Below are 26,599 nucleotides of genomic sequence, written 5' to 3' on the forward strand. Positions count from 1 at the left end.
TTTGGTTGAGACAAGGGAATCCAATAAACATTAAAACACCATGAGTAAATAAGAATAAATTCACTGATCCTATGCTCCCAGCGTGGAGCTGTACTTGAAGGTGATAGTGCTACAACATTGTAACCTTGAACCTTGAACCTTTGTTTTTGATGAACCCAGTTACTCGCTGGGATCTCAAGACTGCAAAATTATCCCACCCCAAGATTTAACTGTTGAACTGCATTGCCCTCTAGTGGCATTCCAGTTACTGTGTCATCGTTCTCAGCGTTTGGTTGAGATACAATAGAACATGTCCATTAAACATTAGCACACTGATGGAAAATATAAGGGTAAGCTCATACAATTACATTCTGTGCTGCCATCTTGCTGGTATGAGAACAAACGAAAATTCAACAATTGCAATTTGTAAATATTAGCACTTTTATTGAACTCCACTTTTTACAATTTTGTACTTACTCCACTTTTATAAAGTCGGACTATTTCTGGCTTTATATAAATACAGGGGGACGATTTTAACCGTACTCACCATGCAGAAACTAGGCGGGTGAGCAGTTAAAATCGCCCAGATCATTTACCTGCCCTGGAGCCGCCAAGAGCTGACCTTCTGCTGAGCAGGTGGCAAGGACACCCGCTGAAAGCCGGCAGTGTCCTTTTTAATGTATGCATGTCGCGACCCGATGTTGTCATTGGGACCCGACTGCAACGTTTACTGGGTGGCCTGAGTGAGAAGTGGCAGTGTTTCCTGCCAAGCCAACCCAGCACGGAAGTGGATCGGGGCCAGAAGAGGCCCAAAAAGGTAAGTTTTTCATTTTATTTTAACTTTCCTTGTGGGGCCATGAGAAGTGGGACCCCACAAGGAAAGACTATACCTCCCCTGCCGCGATTTCATCGCCCCCCCCCCCCCCCCATTGCAGAACAGCCTGGCAATTGATCCCGCCACTTACCTGCTGGAACAGGTGGGAAGTCAGCCATCGGGATTTAAATCTCTCTCCCAAAAGGTTGCAGATGCTGGGTCAATTCAAATTTTCAAAACTGAGATTAATAGATTTTTGTTAGGTAAGGATGTCAAGAGATATGGATCAAAGGCGGGTAAATAGAATTAAGGTTCAGATCAGCCATGATCTGATTGAATGATGGAACAGGCTCGTGGAGCTGAATGGCTTACTCCTGTTCTATGTTCCTAAATGAGGCCAAGAAGTTAAAATACCCCAAGCATCATTTCTGGAGCATCAGGTGAGTTTCTAACACACCACTGTTCACCCACTGAAAACTGGCTCACAGTTAAAATTGGGACCTAGACTTTTTCTTCTTTAGGCACATTGTCAGGCATTAAATTTTTCAAGGTGAGCCTTCCAGCATGGAGACTTGCTCAACGGTGCACAGATCTGAATATCGAGCGCAGAGGTCAGCAAACCCAATATGTGGTGCTCCCAGTTTAGAATCTCAATCGATGGAAGCACAGTTCAAAGAATCAAGCACATTTACCTTCATATCCGATGTGCGATCCCACCAAACGAGGTTTCTTGCTGGGAGCGGAGTCTTGTAGAACTTACTGTTATTTGTTGTTTATAACTCATGGATTCTGCAGTTTTTTTTAGATAGGAAAACAATTGCGCACTACAACAGGATTTTAAAATGTTTTCTACACATGGTTAAAGGCTTCCATTCCAACAGTTGTAGCTATTAAAATTTAATGAACAAATTAGTTAGAAGACTACTGAAGGCTTCAGTTCTAAAAGTTTTAACTATTAAAATTTAAAGGACCAAAAGTTAGAAACCAAAATACTCTTAATATACAATATCAAATAAACTCCATATTTTGTTCAATATTTGATATCTTTTAAAAGGAATTTCTACTTATACGATCTAGTAACTGGGCACCTGCTGATTCCATAGTATATAGTCATTTTTGACAATTGTGTTACACTGATTTAACACAATCAAGATATTGTTCTTCAGACAGCAGACTCTGTGTCACAAGGCATCAAGTAACAAGTGAAAGCTCAAGAAGATCTTTCTCGGACTGCAGCACAAAATTGGTCCATTCCTGACAGAGTTCCTTATAAGGAGGTCCTTGGCCACCGTATTCAGATGGAAGAATCTGTACTGGAAAGTGCTTGCAAAGGCTGTGCTGGTAATTGCTTCCATGCATGTGAATCTGAAATGGGCACAGTACATTCAATTTAAATTTACAGGGTCTTCAATTTCTCTCATAGTAGTATCATATTATGCTACAGCACAGGAGGCTGCCATTCGGCCCATCGTGCCTGTGCCAGCTCTTTGAAAGAGCTATCCAATTAGTCCCACTCCTCTGCTCTTTCCCCATAGCCCTGTAAATTTTTTCCCTTCAAGTATTTATCCAAATAGCTTTTGAAAGATATTACTGAATCTGCTTCCACCACCCTTTCAGGCAGTGTATTCCAGATCATAACTACTCTCGGCATAAAAAAATGTTTCCTCATGTCACCTCTGGTTCATTTCCCAATCACCTTAAATCTGTGTCCTCTGGTTACCAACCCTTCTGCCACTGGAAACAGTTTCTCCTTATTTGCTCTATCAAAACCGTTCATGATTTTGAACACCTCTATCAATTCTCTTCTTAACCTTCTCTGTTCTAAGGAGAACAACCCCAGCTTCTCCAGTCTCTCCACATAACTGAAGTCCCTCATCCCTGGTACCATTCTAGAAAATCTCTTCTGCACCCTCCCTAAGGCCTTGACATCCTTCTTAATGTGTGGTACCCAGAATTGAACACAATACTCCAGGTGTGACCTAACCAGTGTTTTATAAAGGTTTAGCATAACTTCCTTGATTTTGTACTCTTTGCCTCTATTAATAAAGCCCAGGATCCCATATATTTTTTTAACAGCGGTCTCAAATTGTCCTGCCACCATCAAAGATTTTTGTGCATATACCCCAGGTCTCTCTGTTCCTACACTCCCTTTAAAATTGTACCATTTAGTTTATATTGCCTCTCCTCATTCTTCCTACCAAAATGTATTACTTCACACTTCTCTGCATTAAATTTCATCTGCCATGTGTCTGCCCATTTCACCAGTCTGTCTTCCTGAAATCTGTTACTATCCTCCACATTGTTTACTACATTCCCGAGTTTTGTGTCATCTGCAGACTTTGAAATTATACCCTCGATACCCAAGTCCAGGTCATTAATATATATCAAAAAGAACAGTGGTCCTAATACTGACCCCTGGGGAACACCATTGTATACTATCCTCCAGTCTGAAAAACAACCATTCATTACTACTCTCAGTTTTCTGTCCCTTAGCCAATTTTGTATCCACGCTGCCACTGTCCCTTTAATCCCATGCACTTCAATTTTGTTCACAAGTCTTTAAGTGGTACTTTTTCAAATGCCTTTTTGAAGTCCATATACATAACATCAACCACACAACCCTCATTAACCCTCTCCATTACTTCATTAAAGAACTCAATCAAGTTAATTAAACACAATTTTCCTTTAACAAATCCGTGCTGACTTTCATTTATTAGCCCATACTTTTCCAGGTGCAAATTAGTTTTGTCTCGGATTATTGTCTCTAAAAGTTTCCCCACTCCTGACATTAGGCTGACTGGCCTCTAATTGCCAGGTTTAACCCTCTCCCCTTTTTTGAACAGGGGTGTAACATTTGCAATCCTCCAATCCTCTGGCACCGACCTCATATCTAACGAGGATTAGTAGATTGTGGCCGGAGCCTTGGCAAATTCCACCCTTACTTCCCTCAGTAACCGAGGATGTATTCCATCTGGACCGGATGACTTTTCTACTTTGAATACTGCCAATCTTTTATGTATGTCTTCTTTATCTATGTTTATTCTATCCAATATCGCTACTACTTCCTCTTTTACTGTTACAACGGCAGCATCCTTTTCTCTAGTGAGGACCGATGTGAAGTCTTCGTTTAGTATCTCAATACCCTTTGCCTCCATAAGATCATCTATTTTTGTCCCTAATCACCTCCCCCTTCCTTTGACTACCTTTTTGCTATTTATATGTTTTGAGTATCCTTTTTGGGTTTCCTTTTATGTTAGCTGCGAGTCTATTCTCATATTCTCTTTTTGCCTCTCATTTCCTTTTTTAGATCTCCTCTGTACTATCTGTATTCAGCCTGGTTCTCTACTCCAACATTGCATTTGTCATAAGCTTCCTTTTTGTTTCATTTTAATCTCTATATCTTTAGTCATCCAGGGAGCTCTAGCTTTAGGTGTCCTTTCCCCCTTGTGGGAATGTGTCTACTCTGTACCTGAACCATCTCCTTCTTGAAGGCCTCCCATTGTTCAATTACTGTTTTGCCGACTAATTTTTGATTCCAATCCACTAGGGCAAGATTTCTTTTTAACTCACTGAAATTAGCCCTCCTCCAGTTAAGTAATTTTATGTTTGATTGTTCCTTTTCCATTACTATTCTAAACCTAATGATATTATGATCACTGTTCCCCAAATGCTGTTTTTACTGTTCCCCACTGGAACATGCTCCACTTGCCCCACTTCATTCTCCAGAACTAAATCGAGCACTGCTTCCTTCCTCATTGGGCTGGAAACACACTGATCAAGAAAGTTCTCCTGTTTACATTTCAGGGATTCCTCTCCCTCTTTGCCCTTTACACTGTTACTATCCCAGTCTTTATTGGGATAATTGAAGTCCCCCATTATCACTACTCTATAGTTCTTGCATCTTTCTGTAATTTGGCTGCAAATTTGCTCCTCCATCTCCATCCCACTATTTGGTGGCCAATTGTGTACACCCAGTAGGGAATTAGCTCCTCTATTGTTCCTTAATTCTAACCAAAAAGATTTTGGCTTTGATCTCTGAACTACATCGTTCCATTGATCAAATGGTTTATTTGATCAATACTGCCACCACCCCCACCCCCAGCCTCCTTTCCTTCCTCCCCTTTCTTTCCTGAATACCTTATAGTCAGGAATATTAGGTTCCCAATCCTCCCCTTCTTTGAGTCAGGTCTCTGTTATTGCCATTATATTATAGTCCCATGTAGCGACTTGAGCTCACCAACCTTATTTACCACGTTACATACATTTGCACACATGGGGGGTGATTTTAGGAGGCAAATGCGGGTGCATTGGGGGCGGGGGGCTCCGAAAATCGTGCAAATCCCATTCGGGTTCGGAAGACGGCTTCAACCCACCGGTTGATGTGTTTCTGTTTCAATTAAAGTGAAGTATTATTTTCACTGCAAATGTAATAAAAGGGAAATGTGAAGGGTTACTCACGCGTTCTTTGATTTTTTCTGTTAGGAATGGTTTGATTATAGCAAAGACTGAATGGAACAGTACGGGCTCATTGATCATATGGATGCCTCGGACCTTCAGTGGAAAAGAATCCTGAGAATTACAGGAAATGGTCTTCATTATATTTTCACGTTGATGTTTATCTACATTTCAATAAAATGTAGCCTTCTGAAGGTACAATTTTACACAAGTAACACAGAGATTTTTCAATGATCAACCCCTGTTTATAAATGAATGACCAGTTCCGGTTAAAGCTAATATGCTCCTGTACCAAATTTTCTTGCTTCTAGCCTTGAACTCGTACCTTTCTCCCATATCCTTTCATGCCTTCTCCGAGTTCATCTTGTCCGTGAGACCCAACTCCAGGCCAGTGTGAACCAATTTCTAGGCCAGTATATTAGCACACTATCCATTTATTTCTAGGACCTGACTCTGAATTCAGTGTAATCTGCCAGGATTAAAGTCTCCCCTATTGCCTGTAAGTGTCCTCTGTGAAATTAATTTGGGCTGCTTCAACACTGTTCCTAGTGGAGGCAGGGCTACAACATTAAAAAAGGCCATAATTCAACACAGATTGGCGATATCACTAGTGCCTTTGTAATATAGCTAAGCTGCCAACATAAGTGAAGTGTAGTAACATTGCCTCACTTGGACTGGTCAAATTATAGCAGCAGCAGATGACTGAGCACTCTGTGTTTCGCCTGAATCTTGGAGAAACATTAAACATGTGCAGGGCCCTACACATTGTACTGTTTATCACATTATGTAACTGGACATACCATTGCAGGCATATTGGTGGGGAAATTGAACTGTGCAGTGGACAGACACACACACACACACACAAAGGGCAGCTGATGGCATTGTGACACAACACATTCTGGGTGTTGTTCAACTTCAGCTAATGTGCAAACTGATCAGATAACAATCCGATAATAATCACTGATCGTACACTAGGAAATGCTGAAAAAGACTTTCTCTGTATATAAACTACTGTTTACAGCCCCACAAATATTGCTATCCTACTAACACCTGGAGAAGGTAAAGGCATTCTCCACAATTTGCACTGGTGAAAAGTTTGCATCATAATTAATGATGTGGGATTTATGTGAATCTGCACTGCTCTTGAATATGTTCTCTCTCCCATTAAATTTCAATTCCATTTTTTTAAATGGTGCCAAGGTCACCACTGCCAATTTATGAGCACGTTCACAATAAATGGATGGAAAATTTATTTCTATGTGTGAAATCTCCATATATGGGCTTTGGATTTTCTCCCATTTACTCCATGTTTTTGAGTATGGCAGCCAGAAAAGGAAAATAGCGTGAGGAAGCCTACTGTCTATTCCCGCCCATAAAAAATATCAGCAAAATTCTCTCCTGTGGGCATCACATACTGCCCACCACTTGCTCACTCGCTGCATGCAAATGATTCTGAAAAGAATTGCAGGTCTGTTGCAATGCATTTCCCTTTAAAAATAATGCCAGTATGAAAAAAGTGTTACTGGTTGTATGGTAGGATCAGGAATGCAGAAGAAATGTTAAAAGTCAATTGTCCTGCTGGCACCTTCCTCCCTCATGCAACCTCTACCACTGAGAACAAGAACAGTAGTGTTGTGGGAACACCATTACCTCCAAGTTCCCTTCCAACACTAACCATCCTGACTTAGTTCCACTCAGCCCCAAATATGATTGCCCACTTCTGTTACACCTCCTTCAGCAGAACAAACTGCCATTATCAAAGGGGCCAGTTCAGTCCTCAGGCTCACATCCTCACACTCAGTAAACTTTAACTCAAAACTCTGTTGCCCATATCCTGTCCTTGCTGACAAAACTCTGTTGCCCATATCCTGTCCTTGGCTCCCAGTCCTCAACCACTTCCAATTTAAAATTCTCACCCTCGTGTTTTTTAATCCCTCCATGGCCTCACCCCTCCCTATCTCTGTAACCTCCTCCAGTCCTACAACACTCTCAGAACTCCGACTCTCGCCTCTTGTGCCTCCCTTCCTCCCTTCACCTCACCATTGGCAACTGTGCCTTCAACCACTTAGGCCCCATGCTTTGGAAGTCCTTTCATAAACCCCTCTCCCTCTTCTCCTCCCTCTCTTACTTTAAGAGTCTCCTCTTTGACCAAGCTTTTAGTCATCCTTCCTAATATCTCCTTCTTCGACTCAGCATCCATTTTTGTCTGATTATACCTCTGTGAAGAGCTTTGGGACATTTTGCTGCGTTAAAGCCACTATACAAATTCAGGTTGTTAATGTTGCCGCACTTAAATGCAGCCAAAGCAACCTGTTATGTAAAAATAGAGTAGCAGGCCTTTGGGAGCACCATGCCCTCTACCATTGATTGCAATCTAGATGCTTGTGGAAATGTGCCGGAATCACATTCCAAATATTATAACGAGCTGACCTCACTATACCAACATGGTCAAATCCTCTCTCTACACGCACATGAGTTTGTAGAAGTGCAGTGATTCTGACTGGACCTTTACCAGGATCGCTGAATTGGGCCTGCTGTCTCACCTGGGAATAAATCCTGGGAGAAGTGAGGAACAAATTTGCAGGTGTCTGAAAAGTAGTCAAGGTGAGTGTGCTCACACTTTGTTTAATTTACAATGTTGCCTTACAATGTATCTTAACAGCACTTCGCCGTTAGTTTGATCACAGAGGGGGATTGCGCAGTAGTCTGGTGACTGCTTGCCTACTTCCCAAATGCACGGGCATGCCAATATGTTAGCAGGACACTATGTGTTGCTGCAATATCAATGCACCTTTCCATGGCCCATGAAATATGACAAGAATTACACACTGAGCACATATCCTATACAAGGTAACTGAATGTTTACAGACTCTCATAAGGTGTCTAATAGCTGGAGTCCTCTTCTGCCACTAGTTGAGGCAGGTTCTCTTCTTCTCCCCCATTCCATGGTAAAGGCCCTTTGTAAGGAGAAGCTGTGTAAGGTGCATCATCACATTGCATTCCTCAGCTAGCTTGTACTGCATGTTTCTGATCTTGGTCTCCCTCTTCCAGAACCAGCAGATAGAGGAGGATGACCAGCAGGATACCCATAGGCACATCCTCACTACATTATGCTGCATTACTCACAACAGGTGCACAACTGGACTCAGGGCTCAGCCCTGATCATACAGATCACCGGAATCTGTCTCGCATCAGTGCTTTGGGTACCAAGCATCGTATTATAGACCCCAGTAAGCTTGGCAAATCAGTGAAACCAATGTAGATGAATGTGCATTTATTGAGGGCATAGTGAAGATTTAGGGGCAACTGTTCATGCAAGGATGGATGGGATAGTTATGAGAAGGGCTGGAGAACTGTTCCTGCAGTTGGCAAAGGTTGTTTGCCAGCTGTCCTCTGGGTGGTCCATGTTGATTGCTTCTTGTTCTGTGAAGTTGTGGAGCATGATAATGATACAAAAGACTTCAGCCAGGCTATATTGTATAACATCCCCAAATTTATTTGGACATCTGCATCTTTTCTTCACTACGCCTATGGGCATGCTCAATAATGGCCTCATGGGTGCATATACTTCATTATACCTGTACTTGCCATAGAGATGCCTTGAGATGTCAGGGTGCAGATGTTAACCTTTGTTCCCAAGAGCCAACTTTGCACTTTCCTTTCTGAGTCAAATAATGGGGCATTGTAGATTCCCTTAAAATAATGACATGATGATAATGGCCTTGGAAACAGGTATTGACTTGATCCAGTGTAGACACACTCTGTCACCGCTCCCCTGGTGAACTATACCCCCACATATATTATTCCTATACGGAGTTGTACAACACCAGGTTATAGTCCAACAGCTTTATTTGAAATCACAAGCTTTCGGAGCTTTGCTCCTTCGTCACCTGACAAAGGAGCAAAGCTCCGAAAGCTTGTGATTTCAAATAAAGCTGTTGGACTATAACCTGGTGTTGTACCACTCCGTACATTTGTCCACCCCAGTCCATCACCGGCATCTCCACATCATGTATATTATTCCTAACATATGTCCATCGTAGCCTATATATATGTGATTGGGAGGTAATGGCGAGTGGGTGCAGTCCTTTTGTAATGTAATCTGACTAACCTGGCACCCCTTGTTCCTCCTCTTTGTTTATACTATTTGAAAGAAGACAAAGAGGAATTATCATAGAGACACACAATTCCCTAATGAGTAGTTCATTAGCAAAAACAGGTACAACAAAATTTGTACTACAAACCATGTTCAGCAACGGAGTTGCCCACAAAAATGTGCAGAACAGAAAACAGCAGAAGTACAAAAAAGCAGTTTGAAAGCACACTTGAAACTTAAAGGCAGTTCCTTTAAACAACTTTGCATTGGAAGGTCCAACCTAGAAATCCTGGCCACCTAATTTATCTTGGTGAAATGAAGAAGCACTATATTTCCAGCATAAAGGTTAGAAAATGGTTAATGTCTAAATAATATCTCTGCATTATCATATTACAGTGAAACCACCACCTGTTTCTGGTGAAAGTTTTGTGCACTGTTCATTTTCACTGTTGGAAATTTGCACCATTTGCATTGTGGGCAGAGATCCAGCAGGGTATACGATTTCCAACCACATTTCAGCACTGTAGTGTCACCATTCTGCACATTTATGGGCCATTAGTGGTGAAAATTGGGGCCTCTCTATATTCTCTTTTAGGTAAACAAAATAAGCAGTTAACTATAGTTTTCGAATGAAACTTTTACTCAGAAACGCTTCTTCAATAGTATCCTCCAGCTAGTTTTCAAATCATTCGGAAAAACAAACTTAAGTACTGTTATGCCAGGAACCAAGACATATTTTTAGATTTGCACTGAGAAAAATAAACACATTTTCTTTAAATGATCATATATATTATTAAAATTGTATGTCCTGTCAGCTTTCCATTCAAAAGTTCCATGTCAACAATGCCTGTGAGTTTTTCAATGTTGATTATAACCACATCTGGTGACGCTTTTTTCTTTTTTTTTGTGAATTTAGGCCCCCCTTTCTGGTGACGCTTTTAAATTGGCAGCTGTGATGCGAGAATTCTTTAAAAACTGGTTTAGGTCTGCCTGCATTTCCACACTCTGGCCACTTGGTGGCGTCAGGGAGCACCATCCAGGAGTAAATTTCAGAAATGGTTCAGCCAGCTGGATGTCATGTTTTTTTTAAAAGTGATTTTTGTTCTCAGGTCAGTTGGTTTTGAACTTAATTTTCAACTTTAAAAATGTGCTGCTTTAATTTTATGTTTAAAGTATGTTTTGTAACTTTTTTTACAGCATTATTTAATAGAGGCATAGAGTACAAAACACTGGTTAGGCCTCAGCTGGAGTATTGTGTTCAATTCTGGGCACCACACTTTAGGAAGGCTGTCAAGCCCTTAGAGAGGGTGCAGAAGAGATTTACTAGAATAGTACCAGGGATGAGGGACTTCAGTTATGTGGAGAGATTGGAGAAGCTGGGGTTGTTTCCTTAGGACAGACAAGGTTAAGGGGAGATTTGATAGAGGTGTCCAAAATCATGAAGGCTTTTGATAAGAGTAAATAAGGAAAAACTGTTTCCAGTGACTGAAGGGTCGGTAACCAGAGGTATAGATTTAAGGTGATTGGCAAAAGAACCAGAGGCGACATGAGGAAACTTTTTTTTTACGCAGCGAATTGTAATGATCTGGAATGCACTGCCTGAAAGGATGGTGGAAGCAGATTCAATAGTAACCTTCAAAAGAGAATTGGATAAATACTTGAAGGGAAAAAATGTACAGGGCTATGGAGGAAGAATAGGGGAATATGACTAATTGGATAGCTCTTTCAAAGAGCTGGCACTCCATGCCCTCCTTTCCTTTTTTAAATGAGTAGCAGGACTCCCAGTTGGGGCCCTGCTCTACTTGTCGCAACTTTCCAATTCTCGCTCCCGATGGTCTTCCTGTCCTCCCATCCTCACAACATCCCTCTCCATTCACTTCATCAACTGCCAGGCCATTGTGTTTTACCCTCTTCTATCTCAGGCCAGTTCTCTGATTCTGATGTCTATTGGGGATGGGATACCAATATTGTGGAGTTTGGGAGCACTGGGATGGGGGCACCAGGTTACGGCAGTACGAGGAAGTGTCCTGGAGTGTGGGAGGATTGAAAAAGGGGCCCAGGGGTGTGGGCGTACAGTGAGGGGGTGCAATGTGTGGCAGAGATGGGACAGTGGACTTGGGTGTGGCAGCACTGGGTAAGTAGTGGTAGAGAGTTAGACTATTGCGGATGGGGGTTGCAAATTTACCCTATTTTTTTTTTTAGCAGATTTTGAATTCTAAAGTGAATTAAAGATGAAAAACTTACTACAACTACTGCAGCAATTTGTTTGGCAATTGTTGGATTGATCTGCAAAGCATGAGCAAATCGCCAGCCACAAAGATCGAAGATAACCTTCACACCATTTTGCTGCGTTTTGACCTCCTTCACAATTAGTTCTGATGTAATGAGACTGACACGAAACACTTCATAGGCTGAAAAAAGCTTGGGGTCCCAGTGTCCTGAAAAAAGAAACACTTAAGTCAGTAATAAAATAGCAATTACCTTTATTCCAGTCTCTCTTGTGATAGTTAAATTCACCCAATATTATTGCCCTGATGTTCTTACATATCTCTCTGAACTGTTTGCATCGATTTCATCTCCACTGTTTGGTGACCTGTAATGTACACCATGAATTATACCATTTCTTTTACTATTTCTTAACTCTATTCATACACATTCTGTTTTGACATAACCCCCGGGACATTCACACATTCCAGCGCTGTAAGAGAATTCTTTACAAACACAGCTATCTCCACCTCTTTTATCCCTCCCTGTCTCTCCTGAAGACATTGTAGCTAGGAATAATAAGTTCCCAGTCCTGTCCAAATCTAAGCCATGTCTCTGTTTTAACTACTGTATCATATCCCTCCATAGTTATTAATGCTTCTAAAACCCTGCTTATGTTTTGAATGCTTTGTGCATTCACACACATACCACTCAATCCTGACTCTAATTTTTTGGAATAGTTGGCCATATTCTTTTTCATGATTTTCTCATTTAATTTTCTGATATCCCTTGCCCCTTTTACAACAGTGCTTTTAATCTCTCACTAGCTTTTTCTTTCCATTTCTCCTCCGATAATAATTTCTCACCATTTGTTTCAGCTAAGACTTCAATTTATAATGCTCTCCCTTTCTAGTCTGATCATCCAGACTATCTTTACCCCCTGCAATACTAGTTTAAATCCTCCACCACTGCTTGATTTACGCTCAGAGCAAGGGCATTGATGTTGTTTTGGTTCAAATGAAGGCCCTTGTTTCGGTATTAGCTTTCCCCTATTCTACAACTTGTTCCAATATGCCAAGAATGTGAACCCTTCCCTCCTGCATCAGATCTGCAGCTCACATTGACCTTCCTGATCTTCCTCTCCTTGACCTGCCTAGTGCATGACACAGGAAGAAAAGCAGAGATTACCACCCCTGAGGTCCTGTTTTTCAATCTGGTGCCTAACTCCATAAACTCCCTTTGCAAGACCTCAAACTTCTATCCAAGTCATTGGTTCCAATGTGAAAAATGATTTTTGTCTGCTCTCCTTTTCTTTCCAGAAATGTTTCCATGAGTCCTTCACCCTCGTGTCAGAGAGACAACACACCATTCGGGACTCCCGGACACAACTGCAAAAAAGATGGTCTCATCCCCTCACTATAGAATTCCCCACTACTACCACTCTCCTATTTTTGTGGTTCACCTGCCTCACAGTTCCTGGGTAGTCCCTTGCTCCACAATGCCAGAATGTTACTCAAGACCACCCTCCTCTGAATCACTGTCACTGTCCACCCCATACTTGTCCAACACTATGGCCCCAAAGTTCCATTGCCAGTGATCCCACCAGTTATGCCAGGATAGCAAAAGTGGGAACAGCAACAAACAAGGAAGAATGTGACATTATGGCAGGGTGTTGACAGTGGCAGGATAAAAAGGGGAGAAAGAGGCAAGAAGGCGGCAAGGAGATTTCCTCCTCTGCCTTGGGTTGAAATAAAGGTTGGAGGGATCAGCACAATCCTTCCACTGCTACAAGGAGCTCAAAATATCTACTTTTGTTTTGTGACAGTTTTCTAACCTTCTCTCCTGAAGGCGCGGACTCTTAATGAGGCATGCTTCGGGCGCAGCCCCTCTAGTACCTCACCCAAATGGACATTCCTCATGGCATGGTATGAGCAAAGACAGTGAATTTCAACAAGCTATTCTATTATGGAGGGCATCATAGCTAAACCCGAGCCTATCCTCACCAGACATCTATACACACACATACTTTCCAACAGGGGTCACTGAAAAGCAATCAAGAAAGTCCCTCCCTTTCCAGGGTTGAAATCAATTAATTCAGCACAAACTGGGAATGGACTTGGGAGCTTCTCTACCTGTACACTGAGTGGTACCTTTATCTATTAAACCATTGCAGAGCGTCTGTTCTCATTTAAAGATGGAATTCTCTTCCTACATTCTGTAGCACTTAAGAGCTACATTAAGGTGTGTGCAACAAGTGTTCTAGGTGTATATGAAGGTATACATTATAACTTATAATTTTTTTTGGCAACCAAAGGTATTAAGGGATATGGGCCAAAGGCAGGTATATGGAGTTAGATTACAGATCAGCCATGATCTTATCAAATGGCGGAGCAGGCATGAGGGGCTGAATGGCCTACTCCTGTTCCTATGTTCCTATAAACTGTAGAAATACAGGGGCCTGTTAGTGCAACAGCACGGAGTGCGGCAGGACAGAGTGAAGCAGCTGAGAGTTTGGTAAGTGTGGGAGTTCGGTGAAGTGGGGGAAGGAGGTGCTGCTTTGCCTTTGCTTTTCCTAACTTTTTCCGCAGAGCGGCGGCGGACCTGAGCGGCAGAAGACTGAGAGTGGGGATAAAAGCAGCAGCAGACCTGCAACAAGAGAAAACTACTGCGTGATATCACAGGTGAGGCAGGAGAGTCCGAGAGGTGAGCACAGTATAAAAGGAGAGACCGAGAGCGGGAGGAGAGTCTGAGAGGTGAACGCAGGATAAATCTGAGGCAAATCATGGCAGCACAGCTCGCACCCGTGATATGCTCCACCTGCATTATGTGGGAAGTCATGGACACTGCCAGTGTCCCTGGCGACCATGTGTGCAGGAAGTGTGTCCAGCTGCAGCTACTGGCTAACCACATTTCGGAGCTGGAGCTGCGGGTGGATTCGCTGTGGAGCATCCGTGATGCTGAGACTATCGTGGATAGCACGTTCAGTGAGGTGGTCACACCGTAGGTAAAGATTACACAGACAGAAAGGAAATGGGTGACCGCCAGACAGAGTAAAAGGACTCGGCAGGTAGAGCAGGAGTCCCCCGGGGCCATCTCCCTCTCAAACAGATATACCACTTTGGATACTGTTGGGGGAGATGGCTTATCAGGGGAAAGAGGCAAGAGCCAAGTTTGTGGCACCACGGGTGGCTCAGCTGCACAGAAGGGGAGGAAGAAGAGTGGCAGGGCTATAGTGATAGGATTCAATTGTAAGGGGAACAGATAGGTGTTTCTGTGGCTGCAAACCTAACTCCAGGATGGTATGTTGCCTCCCTGGTACTAGGGTCCAGGATGTTGCGGAGCGGCTGCAGGACATTCTGGAGGCGGAGGGTGAACAGCCAGTGGTCGTGGTCCATATCGGTACCAACGACATAGGTAAAAAAAGGGATGAGGTCCTGCAAGGTGAATTTAAGTAGTTAGGAGATACTTTAAAAAACAGGACTTCAAAGGTAGTGATCTCAGGATTACTACCAGTGCCACGTGCTAGTGAGTATAGGAGCAGGAAAATAGACTGGATGAATGCGTGGCTGCAGGGATGGTGTAGGAAGGAGGGATTTAGATTCCTGGGACATTGGGACCGGTTCTGGGGAAGGTGGGACCTGTACAAGTGGGATGGGTTACACCCGAGCAGGACCGGGACCAATGTCCTCGCGGGGGTGTTTGCTAGTGCTGTTGAGGAAGGTTTAAACTAGAGTGGCAGGGGGATGGGAACCTGAGAGGGGAGTCAGAAGGGAGTAAAGTTGAGAGCAGCAACAGAGGGGAAGACCCAGGCGAAATTTACAATACAAATAGTACAAACAGTTGTTCAAGAACAAGTGAAAGGGAAAAGCGTAGAGCAGCAGAAAGAAAGTGTACTTTAGACATTACAGATAAAGTGAAAACTAGAAGGTGTAAGGCGATTAACCCAGCATCAAAGCTGAAGGTCAGGCTAGGGTGTGTGGCCCAACTAAGAGTTCTATATACAAATGCACGGAGTATAAGGAATAAATTAAATAAACTACAGGTTCAAATTCAAATTGGAGGGTATGACATGATAGCAATTACTGAGACATGGCTGCAGGATGGTCAGGATTGGGAACTAAATATACCGGGTTATAAGGTCTACAGGAGAGTCAGGGAAAATGGAAGAGGGGGAGGAGTAGCCTTAACGATTAGAGATGAAATCACTTCAATGATAAAGGAGGATATAACGAGAGGTAAGCAGCCAACAGAGACCTTATGGGTTGAATTGAGAAATAGGAAAGGATCTAAGACTATAGTGGGAGTTGTGTATAGGACCCCTGGCAGCAGCTCTGAAGTGCTAGATTGCATAAATGCAGAGATTAAACAAGCGTGTAAGAAAGGCATAGTGGTCTTAATGGTGGACTTTAACCTTCACATAGATTGGGAAAAGCAGACTAGCAACTGTCAGAAAGGTAGTGAATTTCTTGAGTGTGTCCAGGATAGTTTTCTACAGCAGTATGTCCTAAAGGCAACAAGGGGGCAAGCCATACTAGATTTAGTAATGAGTAATGAACCAGATTTAGTTAACAGCTTAACTGTACGTGAACATCTATCCAATAGCGATCATAACATGATCGAGTTTAATGTAGTGTTTGAAAGGGAAAAAAGTGAATCAGCTGCTAAGATTCGAGACTTGGGTAAGGCCGACTTCAATGGGATGAGACAGAGACTGTCCACAGAAAACTGGGCAAATCTGTTAATGGGTAAAACGACTGATGATCGTTGGGAAATGTTTAAAGAAACATTTAACGTGATACAGAATCGGTTTATACCCGAGGGGCAAGAACTCTACTTGCCAAAAAAAAACAGCCATGGACAACTAAAGAGGTAAGGGACAGTATAAGACATAAGGAAAGGGCATACAAAAAGGCAAAAAATGGCACAGATCCTGGCGATTGGGAAAGATACAAAGATCAACAAAGGGTCACAAAACAGATAGTAAGAGCTACAAAAAGTGAGTATGAAAAGAAACTTGCAAGGGATATCAAAACCAATACAAAGAACTTTTATAGTTATATTAGGAAAAAGAGGGTGGTCAAGAGCAATGTTGGCCCCTTAAAAACTGAAAGTGGGGATATTGTCATTGACATTGGGGAAATGGCAGACATGTTGAACGATTACTTTGCATCAGTATTTACAGTCGAAAAAGAGGATAGCATGCCGGAAATCCCAAGAAAACTAATATTGAATCGGGGACAGGGACTCGATAAAATTAATATAAGTAAAGCAACAGTAATGAAGAAAATAATAGCACTAAAGAGTGACAAATCCCCAGGACCAGATGGTTTCCATCCCAGGGTTTTAAAGGAAGTAGGTGAGCACACTGCAGATGCCCTAACTATAATCTTTCAAAGTTCTCTAGATTCAGGAACTGTCCCTCTGGATTGGAAAATTGCACATCACTCTGCTTTTTAAGAAAGAGAGAGGGAAACCAGGGAATTATAGACCAGTTAGCCTAACATCTGTTGTGGGGAAAATGCTGGAGTCTATAATTAAGGATAGGGTGACTGAACACCTCGAGAATTTTCAGTTAATCAGAGAGAGCCAGCATGGATTTGTGAAAGGTAGGTCGTGCCTGACAAACCTGATTGAATTTTTTGAAGAGGTGACTAAAGTAGTGGACAGGGGAATGTCAATGGATGTTATTTATATGGACTTCCAGAAGAAATTTGATAAGGTCCCACATAAGAGACTGTTAGCTAAGATAGAAGCCCATGGAATCGAGGGAAAAGTACGGACTTGGTTAGGAAGTTGGCTGAGCGAAAGGCGACAGAGAGTAGGGATAATGGGTAGGTACTCACATTGTCAGAATGTGACTAGTGGAGTCCCGCAGGGATCTGTCTTGGGGCCTCAATTATTCACAATATTTATGAACGACTTAGATGAAGGCATAGAAAGTCTCATATCTAAGTTTGCCGATGACACAAAGATTGGTGGCATTGTAAGCAGTGTAGATGAAAACATAAAATTACAAAGGGATATTGATAGATTAGGTGAATGGGCAAAACTGTGGCAAATGGAATTCAATGTGGACAAATGTGAGGTCATCCACTTTGGATCAAGAAAGGATAGAACAGGGTACTTTCTAAATGGTAAAAAGTTAAAAACAGTGGATGTCCAAAGGGACTTAGGGGTTCAGGTACAGAGATCATTGAAGTGTCATGAACAGGTGCAGAAAATAATCAATAAGGCTAGTGGAATGCTGGCCTTTATATCTAGAGGACTGGAGTACAAGGGGGCAGAATTTATGCTGCAGCTATATAAAACCCTGGTTAGACCGCACCTGTGTGAGCAGTTCTGGGCACCGCACCTTCGGAAGGACATATTGGCCTTGGAGGGAGTGCAGCGTAGGTTTACTAGAATGATACCCGGACTTCAAGGGTTAAGTTACGAGGGGAGATTACACAAATTGGGGTTGTATTCTCTGGAGTTTCAAAGGTTAAGGGGTGATCTGATCGAATTTTATAAGATATTAAGGGGAACGGATAGGGTGGATAGAGAGAAACTATTTCCGCTGATTGGGGATTCTAGGAGTAGGGGGCACAGTCTAAAAATTAGAGCCAGACCTTTCAGGAGCAAGATTAGAAAACATTTCTACACACAAAGGGTGGTAGAAGTTTGGAACTCTCTTCCGCAAATGGCAATTGATACTAGCTCAATTGCTAAATTTAAATCTGAGATAGATAGCTTTTTGGCAATCAAAGGTATTAAGGGATATGGGCCAAAGGCAGGTATATGGAGTTAGATCACAGATCAGCCATGATCTTATCAAATGGCGGAGCAGGCACGAGGGGCTGAATGGCCTACTCCTGTTCCTATGTTTCCTATAACTTATAATTATGTTCCATTCTTTCAGGGCTTTAGACTGTGTTGGTTTGGCATGGATTATGGTATGAAGCAGAATCAGCTGATCATAGATTTTGCAGCTTCAAAGGACAACTAAATCTCCCAAGGATTTGTATTACATTATTTTAATCTTTCTTACAGTGGATTCCTGTTACCCTTTTTTCATCTTTTTAAGTTAATATCTATAGAAAGATCTCTTTTACAATGTACCAAGTGATAGTTGCATCAAGCACATATTTGTCTAGCAATATAATAAAAAAAATCCATTGGCATCAGAAATTGAATTTTGGCATATTTCCAGACACCTTAAAGGAATATTATTAACTTCACTTGGAGTTGGCATGAGAGAAAGGTTGTGGGTGAGAATGCTTATCCTACCATTCTGCAACACTGCATCCATGACCTCGCCCAATTTTAATGTACTCAAGATGTTGCAAATTTGGCCCAGAATTTGCTGTCTAAATAATGGTGAGGCTAACAGCGCTCACCGTTACTTCTATGCAAATTGTACAGCAACTTCCAGTGATCGCACCTGCAGTTAAACGTGGAAATCCAGAAGTTGCTGTACCAGATGCCCTGCTTCGCCGTTTGGCTTTCCATTTAAATGAATGGAACAGCGTCAAATTCCTGCACTGATGCTGTACATACAGACTAATCTCACCAGAAAAGATTAGGGCTTGTCAATTCTGATGTAAGTACCCTTTTAATGGCGTTGTACGTCTTAATGACTGCCAAACAGCCTCTCTGGCACTGAAAATTAACTTTATCAAGTGTGGAGTCTCATTCCTTCAGATTTTAGTTGTTGTTGGATATTTAAAAAAACATTTTTAATAAAAATTTTTTTACCTTTTCTTTCTGCCTCTTTTACCTCTGCCTCTTAATTCATTCTTTCTCACCCTCTCTTTGTTTTGCTTTCTGTGCCTGATTTGACATCGAATTAACTATTCTAACTTACACTTCCTGGTTCAGAGTCTGCGTGGCTTATTAACATGCTTCAATCTGATTGGTTAAGGGGATAGACGGTTGCTTGCCCTGTTCACGCAGATCCCAGATGCCCTGTACCGGACGCCCCGCCGTTTCCATCTCACACATCCAGCAACCTGCAGCGCAAAATCTGATGGGAGATTAAACGGGCAAAGGCAAGTCTAAATAACGGCCGGCTCCGTTCATTGCCCTGCTACTGCAAATTCTGGGCTATTAGCTCTACCTTGACAGGAAAGTTCAGTGTGGTTTGTTCAGTTATGCTTTCACCTCAATTAACAGATGTCTCTGAACACCCAGTGGATGTGTTTGTGCATTTCTCACATATAAATGCTTTGTACCTCACAACCATAACAATTGAATAAACTACTGATGTTCAGGGAATTATATCTGTTGTGCAACTCATCTGTAGTTTGATGATCTGTTCTGTGCACAAGTGCCAAAATTGTTGAATCAAAGAGAGTGCAACAGTTGGAAGATGCAGTGCTCACCAATTTTATATATCAAAACCCTGCTTCCACTGGAGTCACGAGACCTCAGAACCCCATGATAACCAGCCTTTAGGAGACCCACGACTGATAATGGCCTCAGATCTGCACTTATCTCAGGGCACTCAGCTCTCCATTTATGGTAATTTGACAGTAACTGTGAAGAGAATGTGAAAAAGAAAGTTTTTAGTTGGGTAACTGATTAAATGGATAGGAATCCTCTCTCCCTTAATAATAGCAAGGTAATGCCAGACATTTGTTATTATTTTAAAAATCTGAGTTTTATCCTGTCCTCTCCTGAAGGCACTAATACCCAAGTGGCCGCTCTTCATGTATGAGCCTTGACAATGTGTCCAGGTGTTCAAATAGTGCCATGGGACCTTTAACAGAACAGAAAGACGGGACCTCAGTTTAGTGTCTCATCTGAAGGTTGACACACCCCAAAAGGGGAACATTCCCTCTTAACTGCACTGGAGTGTCCGCCTAGATTATACATTCAATTCTCGGTGTGACTCTCAAATCCACAACCATCTGACCAGGACGCAAGACTGCCAACAAGTTGACACAGGATCCCTCTATGGTTGGACAGCCTGCCAACACTCACTGTTCAAGCTCACACCTGAACAGTCACTTTGACAAAGTACTGGAGAGCTGTTAGCGTCAATGGAACTGCATCACCGCAAGAGTGATGCCTCCAGAAGGGAGAAGAAAAATGTGAACAATGACATGACCAATGATTACTACTACTAGCTAGTCTGGTATGTTTTAAAAAGTTGTACAAAACTGAATTCTTTATGGAACCAGAGTGATATTGCATTCGGTTCTGAATTATGAGGCCAATCTCATTCACACAATGAACATAGATTGGGACCTGTGCCTGTCAAGGTCAGTTTGACACTTTAGTCAATAAAGCTACAAAACAAAAAGGTTTGTCTCAGTTATTGGATGTGGAAGCCTGGAAATTGGGTTGCGTAGCACACGTTTTTCAAGGCACTACACGGCCTCCTAAGTCCCCAAAATGACAGGCAGGAAGCAGGTGCATACTTCTGACCAAAAGTGCGCTGCCCGCCATGTTGGATAAGAACAAACCCACGCCTGAAGCAGACGATAGGCCCTTTGCATATGCAAATAAGGGGCCGAAAGCCTGCTTGAGGTCCCCACTGCAACACTGATTTGCCCTGAGGATTCAGAGAAACCAACATACAGATTGCCTACAGAAAAAAGGTGAACTGCTTAACTGTGAAATACCCTCTCAAACACCGCCACTACTGGCCCCCGCAGTCCCGAGATCCCTGACCTTGCCCTTGCCCTGACCTCCAATCTCCCTCCCCAGCCTCCAGGCCCCTGATCTCCCTCCCCCCCACCCAAGACCCTGGCCTTCATTCTCCCCGAACCGAAATTTCCCTCCCCCTGACCCCGACCTTCAGGGTCCCCAACTTCCTTCCCCCTGGTCCCGACTGTCAGGCTCCCTCGATCTCCCACCTTCCCACCGATCATTCCCCGAGGCCCGCAATCCACCCACCCATCCCCCGCACCTCGGTCACTGATCACTTACCTGTGTAGACCCCTCCCGTATCGCCGTTGATATGGGAATGAGGTCTGAGGCCCAATATCCGGGGCTCCTCGGACCCTACTATTTGGCTTTACATGGACACATTCAGTTATCAAATACTATTAGTTAGAACATACTTTCTTAAAACAATCACACTACTTCTTGACGTGAGATTTACCTCAACACTTTGAGTGACCAATCTTCTTTAACCAGTTTTGCAACATTAAATGATCATCCTCACGATGACTCAACTGGAGCAGTCTATGAGATTTGCATATCAAATCGCTTTGTTATCATGAGTATTTTCAAGTGCTTCTGGTTTCTATAGCTACCTTATATAATCACTGACAGTACAATAACTGGTCTGTTTTCAGAACAAATTATGAGGACGCGTAATGAAAGGAAATGGAGTTTTATTTCAATGAGGGTCCTGTTTACACCACTATTTCAAGTTTTATTTTGGTTTGCGCTATCCTAGCACAGTGTGAACCTCACAATGTGCAACCCTTTACACAGGTCACGCAGCACAAAAACTCTCACCTTGCAACGGTTTTCATACTGCGGAGTATAAATCAGAGCTCACAATGACTTTCAGTGGCCTGGTCCTGATTTCAAAACCTCTAGCCCATAAAGAAAAGAACTGATTTATTTAGTCTAGTCAGACTACTGTGTTTTTTAAAAATAAGCTAAGCTTTGTTCCTTTTTTTAATTGTCCTATTTCAAATTCTTTATTTTACATAGAATTTACAGCACAGAAACAGGCCATTCAGCCCAACCTATCTATGCCAGTGTTAATGCTCCACACGAGCCTCCTCCCACTCTATTTACTTCATGTTATCCTATCAACATATCCTTCTATTCCTTTCTCCCTCATGTCCTTATCTAGCTTCCCCTTAAATGCATCTATGCTATTTGCCTCAACTGCTCCATGTGATAGCGAGTTTTACATTCTCATCAATCTTCGAGTAAAGAAGATTCTCCTGAATTCTTTATTGGATTTATTAGTGACTATCTTATACTAATTGCCTCTAGTTTTGGACTCCCCGACTAGTGAAAATATCTTCTCTATAGCTACCCTGTCAAGCCCCTTCATAATTTTAAAGACCTCTGTTAGGTCACCTCTCAGTCTTCCCTTTTCTAGAGAAAAGAACCCCAGCCTGTTCAGTGTTTCCTGATAGTTGTACCCTCTCAATTCAGTTATCATCCTTGTAAATCTTTTTTGCACTTTCTTCAGTGCTTCTATATCCTTTTTGTAATATGGAGACCAGAACTGTGCACAGTATTTTAAGTGTGGTCTAACCAAGGTTCTATATAGGCTTAAGGAATAAACGGATCATTTTCGGGTTGGTAGGTTGTAACTAATGAGGTGCCGCAAGGATCAGTGCTTGGTTCTCAACTGTAGCCATGATGTGGAGATGCCGGTGATGGACTGGGGTTGACAATTGTAAACAATTTTACAACACCAAGTTATAGTCCAACGATTTTTATTTGAAATCTACAAGCTTTCGGAGGCTTCCTCCTTCCTCAGGTAAATGTTCAGGAGCTCCTTGAAGCCTACGCATTTATACATCACAGAACAATACATGGTGTTTACAGACTGCCCCTGCAACTGCCCGTTGCCAAGGCAATCACCGTGTTCAGACAGAGAGGTGTCACCTACAGAACCCCCGAATACACATTCAACAAAAAAACAAACAGGAAAAAAAACAGAGAGAGAGAGAGGCAGAAACATCCGGAAGGCAGAGAAAGCCAGCAAATGACCCATTATATTAAAAACAGATAGCTTTTGTTCGCTGGTGGGGTAACGTGTAGCGTGACATGAACCCAAGATCCCAGTTGAGGCCGTCCTCATGGGTGCGGAACTTGGCTATCAATTTCTGCTCGACGATTTTGCGTTGTCGTGTGTCTCGAAGGCCGCCTTGGAGAACGCTTACCCGAAGATCGGTGGCTGAATGACTGCTGAAGTGTTCCCCGACTGGGAGGGAACCTTCCTGTCTGGCAATTGTTGCGCGGTGTCCGTTCATCCGTTGTCGCAGTGTCTGCATGGTCTCGCCAATGTACCATGCTCCGGGGCATCCTTTCCTGCAGCGTATGAGGTAGACAACGTTGGCCGAGTCACAGGAGTATGAACCATGCATCTGGTGGGTGGTGTCCTCTCGTGTGATGGTGGTATCTGTGTCGATGATCTGGCATGTCTTGCAGAGGTTACCGTGGCAGGGATGTGTGGTGTCGTGGACGCTGTTCTCCTGAAAGCTGGGTAATTTGCTGCGAACGATGGTCTGTTTGAGGTTGGGTGGCTGTTTAAAGGCGAGTAGTGGAGGTGTGGGGATGGCCATAGCGAGGTGTTCGTCGTCATTGATGACATGTTGAAGGCTGCGGAGAACATGGCGTAGTTTCTCCGCTCCGGGGAAGTACTGGACGACGAAGGGTACTCTGTTGGTTGCGTCCCGTGTTAGTCTTCTGAGGAGGTCTATGCGATTTTTCGCTGTGGCTCGTCGGAACTGTCGATCGATGAGTCGAGCGTCATATCCCGTTCTTACCAGGGCGTCTTTCAGAGTCTGTAGGTGTCCATCCCATTCCTCCTCGTCTGAGCAGACCCTGTGTGTTCGCAGGGCCTGTCCATAGGGGATGGCCTCTTTGACGTGGTTAGGGTGGAAGCTGGAAAAGTGGAGCATCGGGAGGTTGTCCGTGGGCTTGCGGTAGAGTGAGGTGCTGAGGTGCCCGTCTTTGATGGAGATTCGTGTGTCCAAGAAAGAAACTGATTCTGAGGAGTAGTCCATGGTGAGCTTGATGGTGGGATGGAACTTGTTGATGTTATCGTGTAGTCTCTTTAGTGATTCTTCGCCGTGGGTCCATAGAAAGAAAATGTCGTCGATGTATCTGGTGTATAGCGTTGGTTGGAGGTCCTGTGCAGTGAAGAAGTCCTGCTCGAACTTGTGCATGAAAATGTTGGCGTATTGGGGTGCAAATTTGGTCCCCATGGATGTTCCGTGTGTTTGGGTAAAGAACTGGTTATCGAAGGTGAAGACATTGTGATCCAGGATGAAGCGGATGAGTTGTAGGATGGCGTTTGGAGATTGGCTGTTGTTGGTGTTGAGTATTGATGCTGTCGCAGCGATGCCATCATCGTGGGGGATACTGGTGTAGAGTGCCGAGACATCCATCGTGGTGAGAAGTGTTCCTGGTTCAACTGGTCCGTGGGTACTGAGTTTTTGTAGGAAGTCTGTAGTGTCGCGACAGAAGCTGGGAGTTCCCTGTACGATGGGTTTCAGGATGCCCTCGATGTATCCAGAGAGGTTCTCACACAGGGTTCCGTTGCCTGATACGATAGGACGTCCGGGTGTGTTGGCTTTGTGTATCTTTGGGAGGCAGTAGAAGTCTCCCACGTGGGGAGTACGTGGGATGAGAGTGCGTAGGATGCTTTGAAGGTCTGGATCGAAGGTCTTGATCAGTTTGTTGAGCTGGTGGGTGTGTTCTTTGGTCGGATCTGCGGGTAACCGCCTGTAGTGTTCCTGGTTGTCCAGTTGTCGGTATGCTTCTTTGCAATAGTCCGTTCTGTTCTGTATGACGATGGCTCCTCCTTTGTCCGCTGGTTTGATGACGATGTTGCGGTTGGTCTTGAGAGCGTTGATGGCGTTGCGTTGTGCTCGGGTGACATTCTGGACTGTCTTCCGAGTGCGGCTGATGAATCTGGCATTGACGCATTTCCTGACAGCTTGGGCATACATGTCAAGCTGAGGGCAGCGACCCTCCGGAGGAGTCCAGTTTGACTCTTTCCTCTTCGGTTGCTGTACCGCGGATCCCTCTGTCTGCTGTTCCAGATCATTGATTGTCTCATTGGGTTCGCTGTTGAAATCTTGGGGTTTGTGGTAGAATTCCCGGAGCCTCATTCTCCTGATGAATTCCTCTGTGTCCGCCGGGAGACTAACAGGGTCCATTTTGGTAGTGGGGTAGAAATTGAGCCCTCGGCTGAGAACTTCGATTTCGTCTGGTTGAAGGGTGTGGTCGGACAAATTGACGATAGACTTCCCTGTGGTTGCAACCGTGGTACCAGGGGAAGCTTGGTCGATGCTGGTGGTGATGCCGAGTTTCTCAAGCTTCTCAAGATACACAAAGCCAACACACCCGGACGTCCTATCGTATCAGGCAACGGAACCCTGTGTGAGAACCTCTCTGGATACATCGAGGGCATCCTGAAACCCATCGTACAGGGAACCCCCAGCTTCTGTCGCAACACTACAGACTTCCTACAAAAACTCAGTACCCACGGACCAGTTGAACCAGGAACACTTCTCACCACGATGGACGTCTCGGCACTATACACCAGTATCCCCCACGATGATGGCATCGCTGCGACAGCATCAATACTCAACACCAACAACAGCCAATCTCCAAACGCCATCCTACAACTCATCCGCTTCATCCTGGATCACAATGTCTTCACCTTCGATAACCAGTTCTTTACCCAAACACACAGAACATCCATGGGGACCAAATTTGCACCCCAATACGCCAACATTTTCATGCACAAGTTCGAGCAGGACTTCTTCACTGCACAGGACCTCCAACCAACGCTATACACCAGATACATCGACGACATTTTCTTTCTATGGACCCACGGCGAAGAATCACTAAAGAGACTACACGATAACATCAACAAGTTCCATCCCACCATCAAGCTCACCATGGACTACTCCTCAGAATCAGTTTCTTTCTTGGACACACGAATCTCCATCAAAGACGGGCACCTCAGCACCTCACTCTACCGCAAGCCCACGGACAACCTCACGATGCTCCACTTTTCCAGCTTCCACCCTAACCACGTCAAAGAGGCCATCCCCTATGGACAGGCCCTGCGAATACACAGGGTCTGCTCAGACGAGGAGGAACGGGATGGACACCTACAGACTCTGAAAGACGCCCTGGTAAGAACGGGATATGACGCTCGACTCATCGATCGACAGTTCCGACGAGCCACAGCGAAAAATCGCATAGACCTCCTCAGAAGACTAACACGGGACGCAACCAACAGAGTACCCTTCGTCGTCCAGTACTTCCCCGGAGCGGAGAAACTACGCCATGTTCTCCGCAGCCTTCAACATGTCATCAATGACGACGAACACCTCGCTATGGCCATCCCC

At 43.6% G+C, this 26,599-nt stretch overlaps 1 protein-coding gene and 1 long non-coding RNA gene across 2 annotated transcripts in view; one reads left to right on the forward strand and one right to left on the reverse strand.

Annotated features, from left to right (window-relative positions):
• Positions 1-535: 535 nt before the first annotated feature.
• On the forward strand, positions 536-11,830 carry LOC137306500 (uncharacterized). Its single transcript, XR_010958892.1, has 5 exons — positions 536-796; positions 1,960-2,134; positions 5,276-5,443; positions 10,261-10,453; positions 11,550-11,830. It is a non-coding gene; the product is annotated as an uncharacterized lncRNA (long non-coding RNA).
• Positions 1,819-26,599, reverse strand: part of ttpa (tocopherol (alpha) transfer protein) — a 38,581-nt gene continuing 13,800 nt past the window's right edge. Inside the window, exons 2-5 of the mRNA XM_067975754.1 lie at positions 19,910-20,063; positions 11,589-11,782; positions 5,252-5,362; positions 1,819-2,158 (exon numbers count right to left, since the gene is read on the reverse strand). Coding sequence (XP_067831855.1) covers positions 1,985-2,158; positions 5,252-5,362; positions 11,589-11,782; positions 19,910-20,063 — 633 coding nt within the window. The 3' untranslated portion in view covers positions 1,819-1,984. The remainder of the gene's footprint in view (positions 2,159-5,251; positions 5,363-11,588; positions 11,783-19,909; positions 20,064-26,599) is intronic.

Source organism: Heptranchias perlo, chromosome 3 (assembly GCF_035084215.1).
Source record: "Heptranchias perlo isolate sHepPer1 chromosome 3, sHepPer1.hap1, whole genome shotgun sequence".
In the NCBI taxonomy this organism is placed as follows: domain Eukaryota; kingdom Metazoa; phylum Chordata; class Chondrichthyes; order Hexanchiformes; family Hexanchidae; genus Heptranchias; species Heptranchias perlo.